Here is a 16,572-nt window from a genome sequence, read left to right as displayed (position 1 = left end):
TTCCAAGAGACACAGATCGGGCCCGCCTTAGCCTTTGGGGTTTATCTGTCTGGGTTTTTCCCACGCTTCTTCAGTTCGTTAGGATTTTCCTGTTATGTAGCAGCAATAAAACACTAGAGACCTGTTCTTGTCTCAGCGTGGTTCCTGGCTGTTAGGACAGTTATAACGGTTAAAAGATTTTGATACCATTATTGTTTCGATTTTAGATTTAAATGTTAAGGTCTGTAATTTATTACTTTTAGATTTTAATAATGTCTAATTTTAAGGTATGTGTGTATTGTTGTTATCTGTAATATACTTGAAATGGTCTGGAGACTTACTCAATAAACTACTTACTTATTTTGTTTTAATCGGTTCAATCGTGTCCGATCCTCAGAGACTGCCTGGAGAAGTCCCTGCAGTTTTCTTGGCAAGATTTTCAGAAGGGGTTTGCCATTGCCTCCTTCCCAGGGCTGAGAGAAAGTGACTGGCCCAAGGTCACCCAGCTGCCTCTGTGCCCAAGGCAGGACTAGAACTCATGGTCCCCCAGCTTCTAGCCTGATGCCTTAACCACGACACCAAACTGGCTATCTTGTTTAGTTTTAGACTTAGGCAAATTAGACTATACCTACGATTGGATACAGCAACCAGGCCTTTAATTGGATATCGAGTGCTATATGAAGGTCAGTGAAGCAACTAAGTCAATGAAGCAACTAGGGCGTAACAGGGTGAGACTACAAAGACTACAATTGGGGTTTTGAAAGAATAAAGAGACAGTATTTCATGGACATGCTCTACTTTTAGGGAGTGGTTTTGTTTTGCGTTCCCACAGCCCTACTGGCTTCCAGCCCAGGATCTTCCCCCAGCGTATCATCATATTCCTTGGCCTTCCCAATATTCTTATGCCTGAGGTGGCCACAGAAATCCAGGAGGATGGGAGCAACACGTACCTCCACACTGAAAGAGTTCCATCCTTTTTCAGATGTTCACCATTTTTCAAAAAGGAAAAATGAAAGCATTTAGCCTATTGGAGGCTGGCTGCACCAATTTTGCTTCTAATTTTAAAGAAAACCAGTGAAGGATGCCACCGTTTTCATGACTGCATTGGTAAAATTTTGCAGCTAGTTGGAAAGAGAAAGAAAGATATGATTCCAGGAGAAGGCCACGTCTATATTATTGTTAAGAAAACTACAAGAATCTGTTCATGTAGTCACAAGGAGACCAGTTAGAGTTATGGGAACTTTCCTTTTATTTAGACCAGTGTTTCCCAACCTTGGCTACTTCAAGATGTGTGGACTTCGACTCCCAGAATTCCCCAGCCAGCCATGCTGGCTAGGGAATTCTGGGAGTCGAAGTCCACACATCTTGAAGTGGCCAAGGTTGAGAAACACGGATTTAGATTGTTCAATAACAGTCGTTACTTGCCTAATGTATCAGTTGGTGAAAGCATACTATGTAAGAGAAAGAGAAAATAATCTAAAAACCAACATGAAGTAGGGGGAAATCAAAACCTAAATAAAGCACCTCATAAACTGAATTTATGATAACCACTGGTTATCGTTTCTTTGATTTTATGCAGGGAAGGCTTTGAAAGCCCACCAGCAACTCTTCGTGAATCCAGTGGACTGATTTCCTGGCAGGCCCCTTTATAGACCAGACAGAAGTTTTCCAACAATGTTGCATCAGCATGGGGACGTCATCCAAAGGAGATCCAGTGAAAGTGTGCTCAATAGGGACAAGCCACCTGGTTGCAGCTTCCCCAGGCCGATGGGATTGTTAGGTCCAAAGGCAATGATCACCGGTGGAGCAGGCTCTTGTGGATTCTACCTGTGCCACGCTCTCATCAAGGAAGGGATCCATGTGGTTTTGCTTGATATACGTAAACCTACATGGGAAATACCTGAGGGAGCAGTCATCTTCCAGGTAGGATGGGTACCTGTTTGTTTGTTTGTTTGTTTGTTAGTTTGTTGATCTCTCACTTGTCCTTCAGAAGCTCAGGCAACATATGTAGGACTTTCTCCTCCAGATTTTTCCCACAACAATAAACCTATGGGGCAGGTTGAGCTGAGCGAGAGAGAACAAGTGACCCAAAGTCCTGCAGGGAACTTCCATGGCTGAAGGTGGCTGAGGGTGGATTAGAACTGGGAATCCCCACTCCTTGTCTAGTACCTTCAGCACTAGATCACCCTGGGTCCAGAGTCCCCCAGGGAGTTTTTGTGGCTGTGTGGGGACTTGAACATCAGTCTCCCTGCTCCTAGTTGAGCACCCTAACCACTACACCATGTTGGTTCCTGGGATGAAAGAGAGCATCTACCCAAAGTTTGTTGGAATTATCAGGGGTCAACTCAGCATTGTCTCATAAGCATAAGGGGGGGCTCTCTAGCAAACGCATCTCTATTGTGCTTGTGGGATGTCACACGGGTCATCTGAGTTCCACTTCCTCCTCCTTCTTGGGCTTGGGGATTAACAATCTCCATTACCCTTCTGGCACACATGCAAGCAGGAGCTGCTGCAGGAATGCAGCCCTCCCCCAACCATCCTCTGCTACCAAGAACCAGTGATGATTAAGTGCTTTCTATTATGAACCTACCTGTATCCAGATCTACTGAATAAAAGTAAGCTATCTCTATTTTTCTTCATCTAACTACAGTGTGAATTTATTTCTGAATGTAATTACGCTTAATCTGCAAGTTCCTTTTTTTGGTTCACACTTCTACTCTGCAAGATTGCTGTTTGCTGCCCGGAGTTCTTTTATTAACCTTTAAAAGCTCCATCAAAGTTATCCAAGGAGCTTCTGTGGCTGAAGGTGGAATAGAACTGGAGCTCTTCACTCCTAGTCCAGCAGCTTCACCACTGAACTACGCTGGCTCTTGGGCTGAGAAGGAAGGACTGACCCAGAGTCCTAAGGGAGCTTTGATCACTGAGGGGGGACCAGAACCTGGATCTCTCTCATTACTGTCCCACACTGCTTTTGGGCAAAGAGAGAAGAACTGCCCACAGTCTCCCAGGGAGCTTCTCTGGCTGAAGGGGGACCAGACCCTGGGTCTCCCCACTCCTACTCCAGCACTTTCCCCACTACACCACACTGGACATTTGGCTGAGAGGGAGAGCCTGGTCCAGAATCACCCAGGGAACTTTCTGGGCTGAGGGGAGATTAGAATCTTGGTCCAGCACCTTCACCCTTACATTGCACAGGCTGTTCTCCATATCAAACCAATTTACTGAATGTTTGCTTGAGATGTAGACATTGTAGACTACCAGTGAATAAATTGCTGATCTGTAAGTCTTCGAGGCCTTCCTACTGTTGCCCTTGGTCAACAAATCAGCATAATCAGTTGGCCGTTGAAAAATAGATTTCATTCCTTGATTTCTGGATTAGTGGAAAACCAGGGACCTGGGTCCAGCTTATCAGGCATACAAAACGACTCCAGAAATGAACTTGTAATCTTAAGTGCTGAGGTTGGAATGAGTATCCTAAAAAAAAAGACCGATGTTGATTTGTTCCTGGGCCAGTTCAGTGTAATAGTTAAAGGCACAGGAGTTCTGGTTTATGCATGAAAGCCCACTGGGTGACTTTGGGCCAGTCCCTCTCTCTCAGCCCTAGATTGGGAGGTCAGAAAACATCTCAGAAAAAAGATACTGGCAAACTCTTCCAAAAATGTTGCCGAGAAAGCTGCATAGACCTGTCCATGGAGTCACCAGGAGTCAAGACTGGCTTGAATCACCATAACCACAGATTTATTCTTAATCTGTTGTTGTAATCTGGTTTGGGTATTCACCCGTCTGACTGTCCACTACCAGTCTTATCCAGCAAATGCTGATGCAATCAATGAATTGTAAGGAAGTTCCTTTGTGATTCTTGCTTTCATGTGCAATTTTTTTCCCCCCACACACACGTTCCAGGCTGATGTGCAGGATTATGAGAAAGTGCTCAAGGCTAGTGAGGGAATCGACACAATATTTCATCTGGCAAGCTTTGGCATACGTGGAGTAGAGCAAGTAAGTGGCCAATACAGAGTCAGCTGCTATTTATAAGTAAGTATAAGTAACCTAGTTGGCTGTGTCTTTGTTATTTTTGTTTGTAAGTAGTGTCTGGATCCTGTCCTGTTTTGGTTTGTACTGGAATTTTTATTTTCACACAGAGCCACACAGAGTCAGTTGGAATTGGGTGGCACCTAAATCAAATTAATTTAATAAATAAATAAATTGCTACTCATTGAAGCACCTAGCTTTTTTTTTTTTTGGCTTCCATGTGAATCTAAAAAAAAAAAGGACACTACTGCTTTAATGAGACCAGCATGACTCTTGAAGCTGCTATTGTATGCAAAAATGAGGCAGCTGTTTTAATGAGTAGTGGAGAAAGGTTGTGCTGGTGTGAAGTCTTCCCTGAAATCATTTGCAGAGTAGATAGCAACCCTGTTACATGGACAATGCTGTAGTTATTCTGTAAAACTTACAGTTCCTTCTTTAAATGGAAAAAGAGGCCAGATTTATGGGGCAGAGAAGGGTGGCACAGAAAATTGGCTAGGGATGGTGCAATCTAAGTTTGGACATGACTGAACAAACAATTCTTCTTCTTTCCATCTTGTTGCTTCTATCTTGAACAGAAAGAAAAGATCGAGTCCACCAATGTGAGGGGAACAGAAGTTATCATTGATGGTAGGGTTCCATTCATTCTTCTCACTTGTACTAACGTAGGGGAGCTTTCCCATTTCTGAAAAACTCAGTAGCCTACTATAATACTGCGTGCTGAAGGAAAAAAGAGTGGATATTACCTGTGGTTGGCTGTTCCATAGTTGGCTTAATTTCTAAATTTGCTAGATTTATATCTTGCCTTTCCTCCAGGAACCCATAATATGCCATTCTTCAATGTTATTGTGAACCACAACATAATGAGATATGTTAGACTGAAAGAATCAGTATGGCCCTAACTGGCTACATGGTGCTAATGCTGTAATCCCTGATTGCCTAGGACAATGCCAGTCAGATGTTGTTTAAAATAATTAAAATGTGAACTCAGAACAGAATAAAAAGCCAGTTAATATGCTCTTCCAAACATTGGTAAGCCTTTTATCAAGTGTGAAATTTAATGCAGTACACGCAATCCTAGCTTCAGAGTCAAATATATTTGTTTTGCATGCCAGCTGGGGATGATGGGAACCCAATAGCCCAGGCAGTCCAGTTTGACTCTTAAGCTGCTAAAATCAATTAAATAACTTTTTAAGGTATTTCCCCCAATAAAACATTTCCTGCAAATAAAGCTAGATTATCAGAGAAGACCTGCATCCTGCTGCAGTATATTCAGCTTATCCAATAGTTTTGTCTGCTTACATAGGGGCATCTGAGCCCTCCATAATAGGATTTTTCCCACTTCTCGCTCTTTGAAATGGTACACCCCAGTTCGCTCTTGTCTGGACTCTATCATCCCTTGTGGCCTTGATTTTTGTCCCACATAAGCAATATTCCATGCTTGGAAAGATAAGGAAAATTTGGGCTGGGAATTCAAGTTCCATTACTGGATGGAGATAGAGGAGAAGGGATCATTCAGCTCAGCAGTTTGGATTCAATTCACAGCCATTCCACAGAATGGCATCATTTAGCAAGCGCATCTGCATGGCAGGGAGGGTCAAAAAAGTCGTGATGTGACTGTGACTGCACAACTAAAGCACTACCCCTTTTTTACATGCATCACAGCCACCACCGCAGCTGGACTTCTGTGTCATTTAGGCATCACTGATGCTAGTTACTTAGTCAGAATGACACCTAGAAACACAGTCTAAATCAGTGTTTTTCAAACTTGGCAACTTTCAGAGGAGTGGACTTCAACTCCCAGAATTCCCCAGCCAGCATGCTAGGGAATTCTGAGAGTTGGAGTCCACACTTCTGAAGGTTGCCAAGTTTGAAAAACCCTGGTCTAAATTATTTATTCTGACTTATATATGGCGAGGATTTTGCATATACAGGCTTACGTACCATAATAACCAGAATATCTAATAACGTTAGTTTCCCATGAATTAGCAAATGTGCTGGTATATTTTTTGGCCTCTCCTGGCCAAAAACTTTATATGTTCCATTTTTGTTCATCTACTTTTGTATATTCAGAAGGAACCTGGGACAGTCCTTCAAAACACTGAGATACAAACACCCTCTCTCAAAACTTTGCTTTTAAGATAATGCAGAGCCATAGTGTTCAGCCACCTGGGATTTCACAAACACCCCTGAAAGCATTTATTTCATAGCTTAATGTGTTATTTCTCCGCAGTTTGCAAATCAAGAAACATTTCCAAACTGATCTATACCAGTACAGTGAACATTGTGTTTGGCGGGATTCCCATTGAAGATGGAGATGAGTCATTGCCGTATTTTCCGCTTGAGAAGGTATTTGGGTGGGAAATATATTGGAATGTGGGAGAGTTTGCATGTTAACGTCAATTTATCTAATTTTACATTTAGAAATTGAGCTCTCTCAAATTGAACAGAACAGAAATTGTTTGCCCTTGCTTCTTTCAGAAATGGTCAGGTAGTCCTTGCTTAATAACCATTCATTTAGTGACGATTTGGACTTACGATGGCGCTAAAACCTGACTTACGACTGCTCCTTGTACTTATGACCATTGAAGCATCCCCACGGTCACATGATTGCCATTTTCAACCTTCCCAGCTGGCTTCCAGCAAGCAAAATCAATGGTAAACCATGTAATTCGCTTAATGACCACCACAAAAATGGTCATAAAATCAGGTCGGATTTGCTTAATGACCGTATCGCTTAGCAACCAAAATTCCGGTCCCCATTGTGGTCGTTAAGCAAGGACTACCTGTATTTCCTGGTCTAGTTTTATAGCCCTGGGATTTGCAATACAGTGATGAGATCTTCCAATCCTGGTTTACTTTTTCAAGCTCAGCCAACAAGGCTCTTCTACTTGAATCAGAATTCAGTAACCTCTCAAAGTTCACTCTTTTGTGAATTTTGCAGTGCAGTTCTCTAATTTCACAAATTAGAAATTTGGTTCCTAATTTAATTTTAATAAGATGTCTATTTTTGCAATGCAGTTCTCTAAACAAATTTCCTTGCAAAACTACATATTTGGCCACACTATAAGCAAAATGGAGAGATTTGGAGAAGGTTGCACAAAATGCAATAAATGATTTTTGTGGACGTCTCCTGCCAGCCCTGTGCAAAACCCCCCCAAAACCCTCAGATAAATATAGGAATAGGAACAAACTAAATATATAAATCAGTCTTTTGCAACCTGGGCAACTCTGAGATGTAGTCCTCACTTAACAAACACGATTGGGACTGGAATTTTGGTTGCTAAGCAAAGCAGTCATTAAGCGAATCTGACCTGATTTTACGACTTTTTTTGCAGTGGTCATTAAGTGAATCACTGCGGGCATTAAGTGAACCATGTGGTCATTAAGCAAATCACTGGTTCCCCATTGCTTTTGCTTGCCAGAAGCTGGCCAGGAAGGTCAAAAATGACCATCACATGACCATGGGATGCTGCAAGAGTCATAAATGCAAAGTGGTTGCCAAGCACCCAAATAGTGATCACATCACTGTGGGGACACTCTGACAGCCATAAGTGTGAGGACCAGTCATAAGTAGTTTTTTTCAGCACCATCGTAAGTCCAAACAGTCACTAAACGAATGGTTGTTAAGCGAGGACTACATGTAGTATTCTTTGCAATGGCCAGGATAAAGTCCACACATCTTAAATTGCTGAGGTTGGAAAACACTGATATAAATGGAAATCTATCATTTGCAAAAATAAGATGGTGAAAAATGTGAAAGTGATCTGCAGAGCTTTTAGATTTCAGCCTGGGCTTTTTTCCACACCACAACTGATCTTTTGGTTTGCTGTCTTGGTTTAGAGGGAGGAGCATTGGTGGGGAGGGGTCAAAAAAGTCAAGATGGCAGCCTGACCGTGCAGTTGCACCTCATGTAAAAAAGCAACCACCATCCTGGCTTTCTTGATGTTCTCCTCACCCGCTGCCCCATGGACACCCCTGTTTAGGAGGTCCCTGAAAGCTCTCGTTTGCTTGATGAGGTAGCAACCAAAACTTGGGTTTTTGCTAAGCAGAAAGTAACTGGAATCCTAGAATATGTGGGAAGAATGACAGCAACAGTCTGCAACCTATTTGCCAATGAAAAACATAGTTTGGGGAATTCAGGGGGTGACATCTGAACCGCCCAGATGGAAGGTCACTGGCCATTAACTGCAACACGATGCGTGGCCTCTGGAGACTCAGAACGGGTGTTCCCTCTCTCCGACAGCACCCTGACAGCTACTCCAGAACCAAGTCAGTCGCAGAGCAGATGGTTCTGGCTGCCAACGGGCACTCACTCAAGGGTACGTTTTCCTTTCTTTTTCCTTTCCAACCTGGCAGAAAGTTGCAAAACATTATGCAAAGGGGTTCAGGACTCTGCCTAGCTCAGCTTTTCTCAACCTTGGCAAGACGTGTGGACTTCGAGATGTGTGGATTCCCTTGCTGGCCAGGGGATTCTGGGGGTTGAAGTCCACCCATCTTGAAGTTGCCAAGATTGAGAAACACCAGTCTAGCTGAGAGCTCCCCAAAGCCAGAAAAGAACAGGGCCAGATTTGATGGGAGGGACCAGCTTCTCATGGAAGAAGCTGGTCAGGGACAGATGCAGGTTGGAAACGGGCTGGGGAGGGGGGTGCAAAGAAAAAAAAATCTGGAAAATTTCCCCCATGGGAGAGGCTGCGGGGCAACGGCCTGCAAGTTGGTGTCTCCTCTGTTCTAAGCCGCCTCCCTCCCAGTCATGTGACCCACAGCAACATGGTTGCATCCCACCCCATGCTTTCCAATGCACAAGTACACACACACACTCACACTCAGATACAACATGTTGTTACACCAAAGAAAATACAGCTCTCTCCTCTCCTCTTTCCTGCTGAAAAGGGACTTGGAACAAATTTCAAAGTTTTCCCGCCCTCTTATCACATGCTTGCTAGCTTTATGCAGGTCATCCTCCTTTAGTGGCCACTATTGGGACCAGTAGCTTGGTCATTAAGTGAAGTGGTCGCTAAGTAAAACATCACAATTTTACAATCTGACTTCAGCTTTCCTTTACTTGACAGACCTGTGAAGGCCATGAATGCGAGGATTGGTTGCAAGGTGACTTTTCATCACTGTCGCAACTGCAAATGGTCACTAAATGAGGCAGTCACTAAACGAGGACAACCTGTATGACCATTCAAGTTGGATGGGGAAAACCCACCTTAAATGCAGACCTTAAACTTGCTTCATTGTGCAGGCTTAGCTTGGGAACACCATGCAGAGTATCTCTGGAAGAGTATATGACTCCTTTCCCAAAAGTGTGCCCCTCCGAATTAGTTGAATGACGAGTCCTCTTACCTCCAGCAATCAGGGCCCATCTGCTGTGGAGGATGGGAGGCAAAGTCCCACACAGCCAGAGCGGGCCCACATTTGGGGAGGTGCATCCTGAGTTTTGTTTTCAGCTTGCTCAGTAACTCTTTCTTAACACTGCTTTGTCTGGCAGAAATTCCCTGGAGTCATTTCATTTTATTCCGCAGGAGGGGGGACGCTCCGAACGTGCGCTCTTCGCTTCCCTGGAATCTACGGCCCTGGGCAGCAGAAGCGTTTACTGCACGTCTTGGTAGGCGTTGCTTTCCTGAGCTTTGAGGGTGCTGTGCAAACGGACTAGAACTAAACCCCATCTTTCTGAGCTGAAAACGGAGCTCAAAGCTGGGATGGCCGCACCGTTAATAGCAAGGGCTCTTTCGTCGACAAAGAAATTCTAAACTTCATTTTTTCCTGTCAAAGAAGATTCTCAGTCACCTGGGTGGAATTGTCTATAGGTTGAGTCATGGCAACTGGATTTCTTCCTTTTTGGTAGAAATGTTTCGCTGCTTGTCCAAGCAGCTTCTTCAGTCTGGGCGAAGGTCGGTGAGGGGACCCCATATGTGTCTTCCAGGGTGGCTGCATTGTCCCTGCACCTGAGTGGCTGTCGATTGTGCCACGGAGGTGTGGATTGTCCTTGGGATGTCTTACCCCTAGGTCCTTTGTTCATCCCCAAGTGTATCCTTAAGAGTGGCCTTCCTGGTGGTCTCGATCTTCCTGGGGACCGATGAAAGAGCAGCATGAAAAATGGGGGTGTCTGAGGCCTCCGCCTCTATTGAGGGAAGGATTTTCCACTTTGGCATGGATTTAACGATCCACCTGGGGGTGAACAAAGGATCTAGGGGTAAGACATCCCAAGGACAATCCACACCTCCGTGGCACAATCGACAGCCACTCAGGTGCAGGGACAATGCAGCCACCCTGGAAGACATATATGGGGTCCCCTCACCGACCTTTGCCCAGACTGAAGAAGCTGCTTGGACAAGCAGCGAAACGTTCCTACCAAAAAGAAAGAAATCCAGTTGCCAGGACTCAACCTACAGTTCATTTTCTCCTCTTTAGCATTTCAATCCAGCCCAGCCACAGAGCAGGAATTTTTGTCAAAGCTTGACTGGAGCAGTGATTCAATGCAAAAGCATCATGCTCCTGTTGACAGTAATTAGGCTTTCTGAAAGATACTTTGTTGTTTTGCAACACTGTAGCCTTGACATATTTTTACCATTTTTATATAATCTACAAACCAGAATATATAAAGAAGAAGAATACCCATCCAGAAGTTACTGGGAATTAAAAAGGGCCAAAAAAGATGGGGAAAAGAATAAGATAATTATCGAGTAATTATAATCACTTATTATAATTAATAATATATGTACAATTATAATTAAGGGCAGAAGGCATAACTATGTTTGCTTCTCCTTTCATTCCTTTTTTTTTCTTTTTCTTGCTTTCCTCTTTTTTGTTGTTTTGTATACTTTTACCGTATCAAAAAGTTTTTTTTAATGAAAAACCACCCAGAAGTAGCCAAATAGCTTTAAAACATACCCATTTCCCAGTTATATTGCCCAACTGAAAAATAACCGAAACTCTCTATTTAGACCTCTGTTTTGGGGGGGGGGGGGGCGTGAAATTATTTTAGATCAAAACACAAGAAAAGTTTTAGGATAGAATTTTCTGGCTCTGGAAATGAAAATGAACTTTTTCAAAATATTGCAGAATGGGAACAGATGGATATTTTTGTGGTATAAAATAAGTGACTAGTATCTTCCCCATTAAACCAGGACACAGTTGGAAATAAGATCAAGGAGGCCCCACCTTAAGGCACTCACTGATAAATGAGGCCCAAGGCACACACACCCAGTTTTCAAGAATTTGCAACCTAATCCTTTTTTCTTGCAATAAACCTGCCCATGCAGACTGCATGAAAATCTTCCTTTCTTGCTTGTGAGCAGTTGACATCTGGGCCACTGTCATGCACCTCAGCCTTTTCTGACAGTGCAAACAGAGGTAGCACAGCGTCTCTTTTCATGCAAATGAGCTAATTAGGATTTTAGAGCTCTTACAAGTTTAAGTCCAGCAGCCAAACTCAGTTTTCTGGACCTGTTTTTTAAACATCTTCTCTGAATTCATAAGTTCTATGATCTCATAGCTTTCCTCCAATGAGCCCAACAGATTATGAGGGTCCCCCTTCTCTTTTTTTGCGTTTTGCAATCATCCTGTGTACAGGTAGTCTTCATTTAGTGACCACAATTGGGACTGGCAACTCGGTTGTAAAGCAAACCAGTTGCTAAGTGAAACCATGACAGTGCTTGCAATATTACTTCAGCTTTCCTTTGTTTGACAGACGCGCAAAGGTCATAAATGTGAGGATTGGTCACAAAGTTGACTTTTTCATCATTATCATAACTGTGAATGGTTGCTAAACAAGGCAGTCTCTAAACAAGGACTACCTGTAGTCAGTTCAACGTGAGGGCATGATCTGCTCCAAGGTAACCCACTGACCTCTTTGACTGAATGTAGATTTGATCCTCAGTCTGTTCAGTTTTAGTCTAGCCACAATCTTCTTGGTTGCATTTCATCCAACCCTGAAGATTGGACGACTTCCTCTGATTCCTTCTCCGTAGGAAAATGTCTACAGATGGCTCCCATGCTTCATCTCTGAAGCCAGGGACACGTGGGTAAACTGGATTCATATCTGCAATTTCACACAAGCCCAACTCCTTGCCAGGAAAGCTCTAACGGCAGAGAGAAACTTTGTTGCTGTAAGTAGTCCACTTCTGACCCCACGTTGTGTCCATTTGGGCAAAAATGGCTGCCAGAAGCAGTGGCACCTGCCCTGTGGGACTGTGACCCTTCAGCAAAGCTTTGAGGGCCTGGCTATTCCCTCAGGTGCTGGGGCCAAGATGTTAGGTGAGCTGTCCTGTGAGGTGTAATATATGTTGGTGTGTCTGCTTGCTTTCACTTTCGGTTGCTTCTTTATTGTGATTCTGTTTTTAACCCTTTAGGCCACCTGGAGTCGCATTCTTTGTGAGTTGGGCAGCCATATAGATCCAACAAACAAACATAAATACAGTTGACCGGAAAATGAAGTGATGTCATCCTCCCTTTGATCCCAACGTACCTGAAAAGTTGATTTAACCCAATGTTTTTTCAAACTTGGCCACTTGAAGATGTGTGGACTTCGACTCCCAGCATTCTCCAGCCAGCATGGCTGCCTGGGGAATTCTGGGAGTCGAAGTCCATACATCTTCAAATGGCCAAGTTTGAAAAAACAGCGATTTAACCCAACAGAGGCTAATTGGGGGTGTGTGTGCAGGGGGGAAACATGCCTCTAATATAGATTTTAAAAATTTAAGAATTTTTAAAGAACATGCATGCATGTTGTCATAGAGGTTAACATTGTGTTTTAGTGCACCCTTTTGAATGATTTTGACCATTATGGGATAGGTTGCCCTTTCCACAGTGATGAAATGTCATTTCTAACGTTAGAGGCACAATTTCTTTGCTTTTAAAAAGAAAAGAAGAAAAATGGACATCCCAAGCTCTCATTTTGTCTCTCTACTTTCTCTCTCATTCCTCCTCGTTACTTGTCACCAGAGTGGTCAAGCCTATTTTGTACATGATGGAGAAAAAGTCAATATCTTCGAATGGGTAGCAAATATGGTAAGCGTTTTTCTTGCCTGAGAAAAGCAGTTGAGAATAGGCCAAGTCACAGGGCATACTCTGTAGGAAAGGCCACCATGACAGAATTGGTCAGCGAGCTAGAGACATAGACCAGCAAGACAATCTTTCTGTGAGGGAGCACTCAGGCCCGTCGAACTATTGGAGACCACAAAACAATATCCCATTGCATGCGTTCCTGCAGTGAGTAATGCTGACCTCAGTTTTCTGCACCTGCCTTAGGACAACTTCCAGAATTCTGAAACATCTGGAAATATCCCCCAGTGCAGTCCCAGACAAAGGGTAAATTTAGCTCAAACCCAGCAAACGCTATCCAGACACCCTCCTCAGCTAGTTAAGGGTCTTCATGGAAGAGGACAACAAAGCCACTTTAAGCAACAGCTTCCCCTCTGCCAAGTTGAAGTGGAGATTCTTCTTATGCTGCTTGAGGATCAAACCCATGGTTTCTTTTTCTTGCCATCCCACCATTTAACAGGTCTACTTTGTGCTTCTCTTGGTATTAAGAGGCAGTTGGTTATTGATACAACAGTGGAAGAGACTGTCTGCAGCCCAGGGTTGAACTGTGGAGTCCTTGGTGCTCTCTGAGCTTGGTGGTTGGCTTGCAGATGTTTCATTACCCATCTAGGTTGAAACTGTGGTTGAGTCTATCCATGTGTTGCAAGATTAAGGAGTCTAAGATGTTAGCATCTTAGACCAAGCTAACTCCATAAACTCTAGGGAATTTCTGGAAGCTTGGCATTCAGACACATCAGCCATCAGTTGGCACCTAGAGATAAACCATATTCACACACAATTCAGAAGAGACAATAAAAAAGCTAAGAAGGATACAAAAAGACCAGAACATATCCTTTCCAGCAGCCAATACCCAGATAAGCAGAGATTAACACCAGACAAAAAATCAAGCAAAGAACAATACCCCAATCAAGGACCTACCAAGGAGAACAGCACCACCCCACCAAGACTGGCAGGGCAAGCGACAGCATACAAACATGGAGCCAACCCCACCCTCCCTCTCACTGATGATGTTCCCTAGTCGGGCACTGAAATGTCTGCAAGCAAACCACGCAGCGCAGAGAGCACCAAGGACTCCACAATCAACTTTCTCATCCCTAGCTCCCAAAAGACATTGTGGGAGGAGAGCTGAGTTAGCCTATGGTGGCAGAAAATCAGGGGTCTGGTAGCACCCTTTCCAACTAATAAATTCTATTAAAAGGCTTAAGGTTTCATAAGCTCCATCAGATGCATGGAGTGATAACTCCAGGTGCATCTAAGCCAGCCTTTCTCAACCTTATGACCCTGGAGGAACCCTTGAAATGCTTTTCAGGCCTCGGGGAACCCCTGCACATTCAGCCTCAAAGATAGGCCAGAAGTTACCAAATTATTATATTAGTTTCTTGGGTAGGCCTGTTGATATGCATTAACAGTGTTCTTCAAGTGAAGATGAAGAATGAAACTTTCCTCTTTAATGTGAAGTTGCCTGAATTTGAAATAATTTTTTAAAGAAATTGTGATCTCCCAGGGAACCCCTAGTGACCTCTCGCGGAACCCGAGGGTGCCACAGAGCCCTGGTTAGGAAACCTTGGACTAGGCCCTCCATGCAGCTGATAAAGCAAGCTCACGAAAGCTTCTGCCTTTTAAGAAAGTTTATTAGTTGGAAAAGTTGCTACCAGATTCTCCTGCTTCCAATATAACTGTCGCGCCATATCAACCTTTAAAATTCATCATGGCATGGGAAAAGATGTTGGTTTCTTTCATGCATGTTTCTTTTCTGTCCCTTACAGTATGAAAAGCTAGGCTACCCAAAACTCAGACTGTTTGTGCCCGGGTTTTTTTTGAAAATCACAGGTAATCAGAAGATTTCATTTGGCGGCTTCCGCATCCTTTGGCCTATCTTGTCTAGGAAGTCTCTAGTTTAATTAAGACTCTTTATTCCTAAGTAAAATAAATCCATACACTATTTGGGGCATCTGGCAAGAACAGCTAACCTTTTGGTGTTATTCAATGAGTTGCATTGGAAATTGAGGGCATGGTTTTAGTGTGCTTAGAAAAGGTCAGCCAAGAGGAACATCTCTAGTCACCAAGTTGTGGGTATGGTGGGCATGGCCAGTCCCAAAGTACTCATGGAATCATAGGGTTGGAAGGGATATTGAAGGCCTTCTAGTCCAACCCCCTGTCCAGGGTAGGAATCCTCATACCATTCTGGTCTGTCTGCTCTTTTCTTGAAAAACTTGTTTACCAGAAGGTGACTTAGCCCCAAGCTATTCTCTACCATCCCATGGCCACCTATGTGGGACCCAAAGGCATTGCTACCGATCAGTAAAGAGGCTGATGCTTTGTTCTGAGGCATGGCAACTTCCAGTTTATTACTTTTTTTTTTAATGTTTAATCAACTGGGACAAGTGTTTGGGAGCACCGGGATGTCCATGCCTTTAAGACCCAAAGTCTGCCATCAACATCTTGCGATCACTTGCTTAGGGCAGGCCAATCTATTGGGTTCTGCCCACATGCTTTTCTCGTGCTCCTAAATCTGGATTAATTCACAAATCCCTCGTTCCTCCCCTTTTAATGTTCATCTTCTTTTTCTTACAGTTACCTTGATGGAATACCTGCACTGGCTTCTTAAGCCCATATTTGACTTTACACCATTCCTGACCAAGCTGGAGGTAAAAAAAAAAAATGCTGGCTGGGGAATTCTGGGAGTTGAAGTCCACATGTTGACACTGCTCTAAGGCATGTTTGCAAGAAAAAAAAGGCCCCCCAATTTTCACCTGCTGCTTCTTTTCAGCTGAATGCACAGTTTGTGACTTGCCAGGCCAGGCCTACACTGGGAGCCATTTTGTGAGTGTTCTCCCAGCCTCCTGCCAAGGTCTGCCACGGATCCGAAAAGCTCAGAGGCCACTGGTTTATGTCATTGTGCATTTCCTTCCATAGGTGAAACACCTCCTCGCTACGCACACTTTCCGGATAGACAAAGCACGTAACCAGCTGGGCTATCACCCCAAGAAGTATTCACTGACCGAGATGGTGGACTATCTGCCAAAAGGACTTGAAGAAGGATATTCCTGCCCATAATATTCATATTTGCCTTTTCTGTTATGTTGGGGTCTTTTTAGTCCTTATTTAACTGTTTTTAGAAACTTTTCCGCACATGGAGAATGACTGGCTTGGCTTCAGAAGGACTGGTCCCTCAAGGGGGCTGATGACTCCTTTGGCTCTGAGCTTTGATCCGACTTTCTTTTTTCCTTTTCTTAATCTTGATATGGGTGGAACTGTAAGGTATAGAAAAATACAATTTGTAAATAAGCAAGATCTATATAAACATATAGAGCAATATCATATAGATCTTGGTTGGGGGAGATTTTTAGGTGCAAATATTAATATTAGTTAATAGCGAAGGGGGGAGCAATATATGTAAAAAGTTTAAACTAGTGAGCAACACAATATTACACCTTTAAAACTAACAACAAGTTAGGAAAAGATAGTGGGAAACTCATTAAATGATAATAGCTAACCCAAGTAAAGCTTTCAATG

The 16,572-nt window shown here is 43.4% G+C and overlaps 1 protein-coding gene across 1 annotated transcript; it reads left to right on the top strand.

Moving 5' to 3' along the window:
* The first annotated feature begins 1,653 nt into the window (after window positions 1-1,653).
* On the top strand, window positions 1,654-16,113 carry LOC134505390 (putative short-chain dehydrogenase/reductase family 42E member 2). The gene is made up of 9 exons (XM_063315073.1): window positions 1,654-1,902; window positions 3,883-3,978; window positions 4,587-4,638; window positions 6,242-6,357; window positions 8,255-8,330; window positions 9,537-9,619; window positions 14,823-14,886; window positions 15,631-15,704; window positions 15,973-16,113. Exons 1-9 carry the CDS (start codon window positions 1,654-1,656, stop codon window positions 16,111-16,113), a joined length of 951 nt encoding a protein of 316 aa, XP_063171143.1.
* Window positions 16,114-16,572: the final 459 nt, after the last annotated feature.

Source organism: Candoia aspera, chromosome 14, assembly GCF_035149785.1.
Source record: "Candoia aspera isolate rCanAsp1 chromosome 14, rCanAsp1.hap2, whole genome shotgun sequence".
NCBI classification, from domain to species: domain Eukaryota; kingdom Metazoa; phylum Chordata; class Lepidosauria; order Squamata; family Boidae; genus Candoia; species Candoia aspera.
The sequence above is the reverse complement of the archived record's forward strand: the minus strand, read 5'-3'. Positions and strand labels throughout refer to the sequence as shown.

Bases quoted from the DNA above. Each gene is read 5' to 3' on its own strand.
- LOC134505390 (XM_063315073.1), top strand. From the start codon at position 1,654: ATGTTGCATCAGCATGGGGACGTCATCCAAAGGAGATCCAGTGAAAGT. The intron at 6,358-8,254 runs GTATTTGGGTGG...TCTCTCCGACAG, and splicing joins CGTATTTTCCGCTTGAGAAG to CACCCTGACAGCTACTCCAG. The intron at 14,887-15,630 runs GTAATCAGAAGA...TTTTTCTTACAG, and splicing joins GTTTTTTTTGAAAATCACAG to TTACCTTGATGGAATACCTG.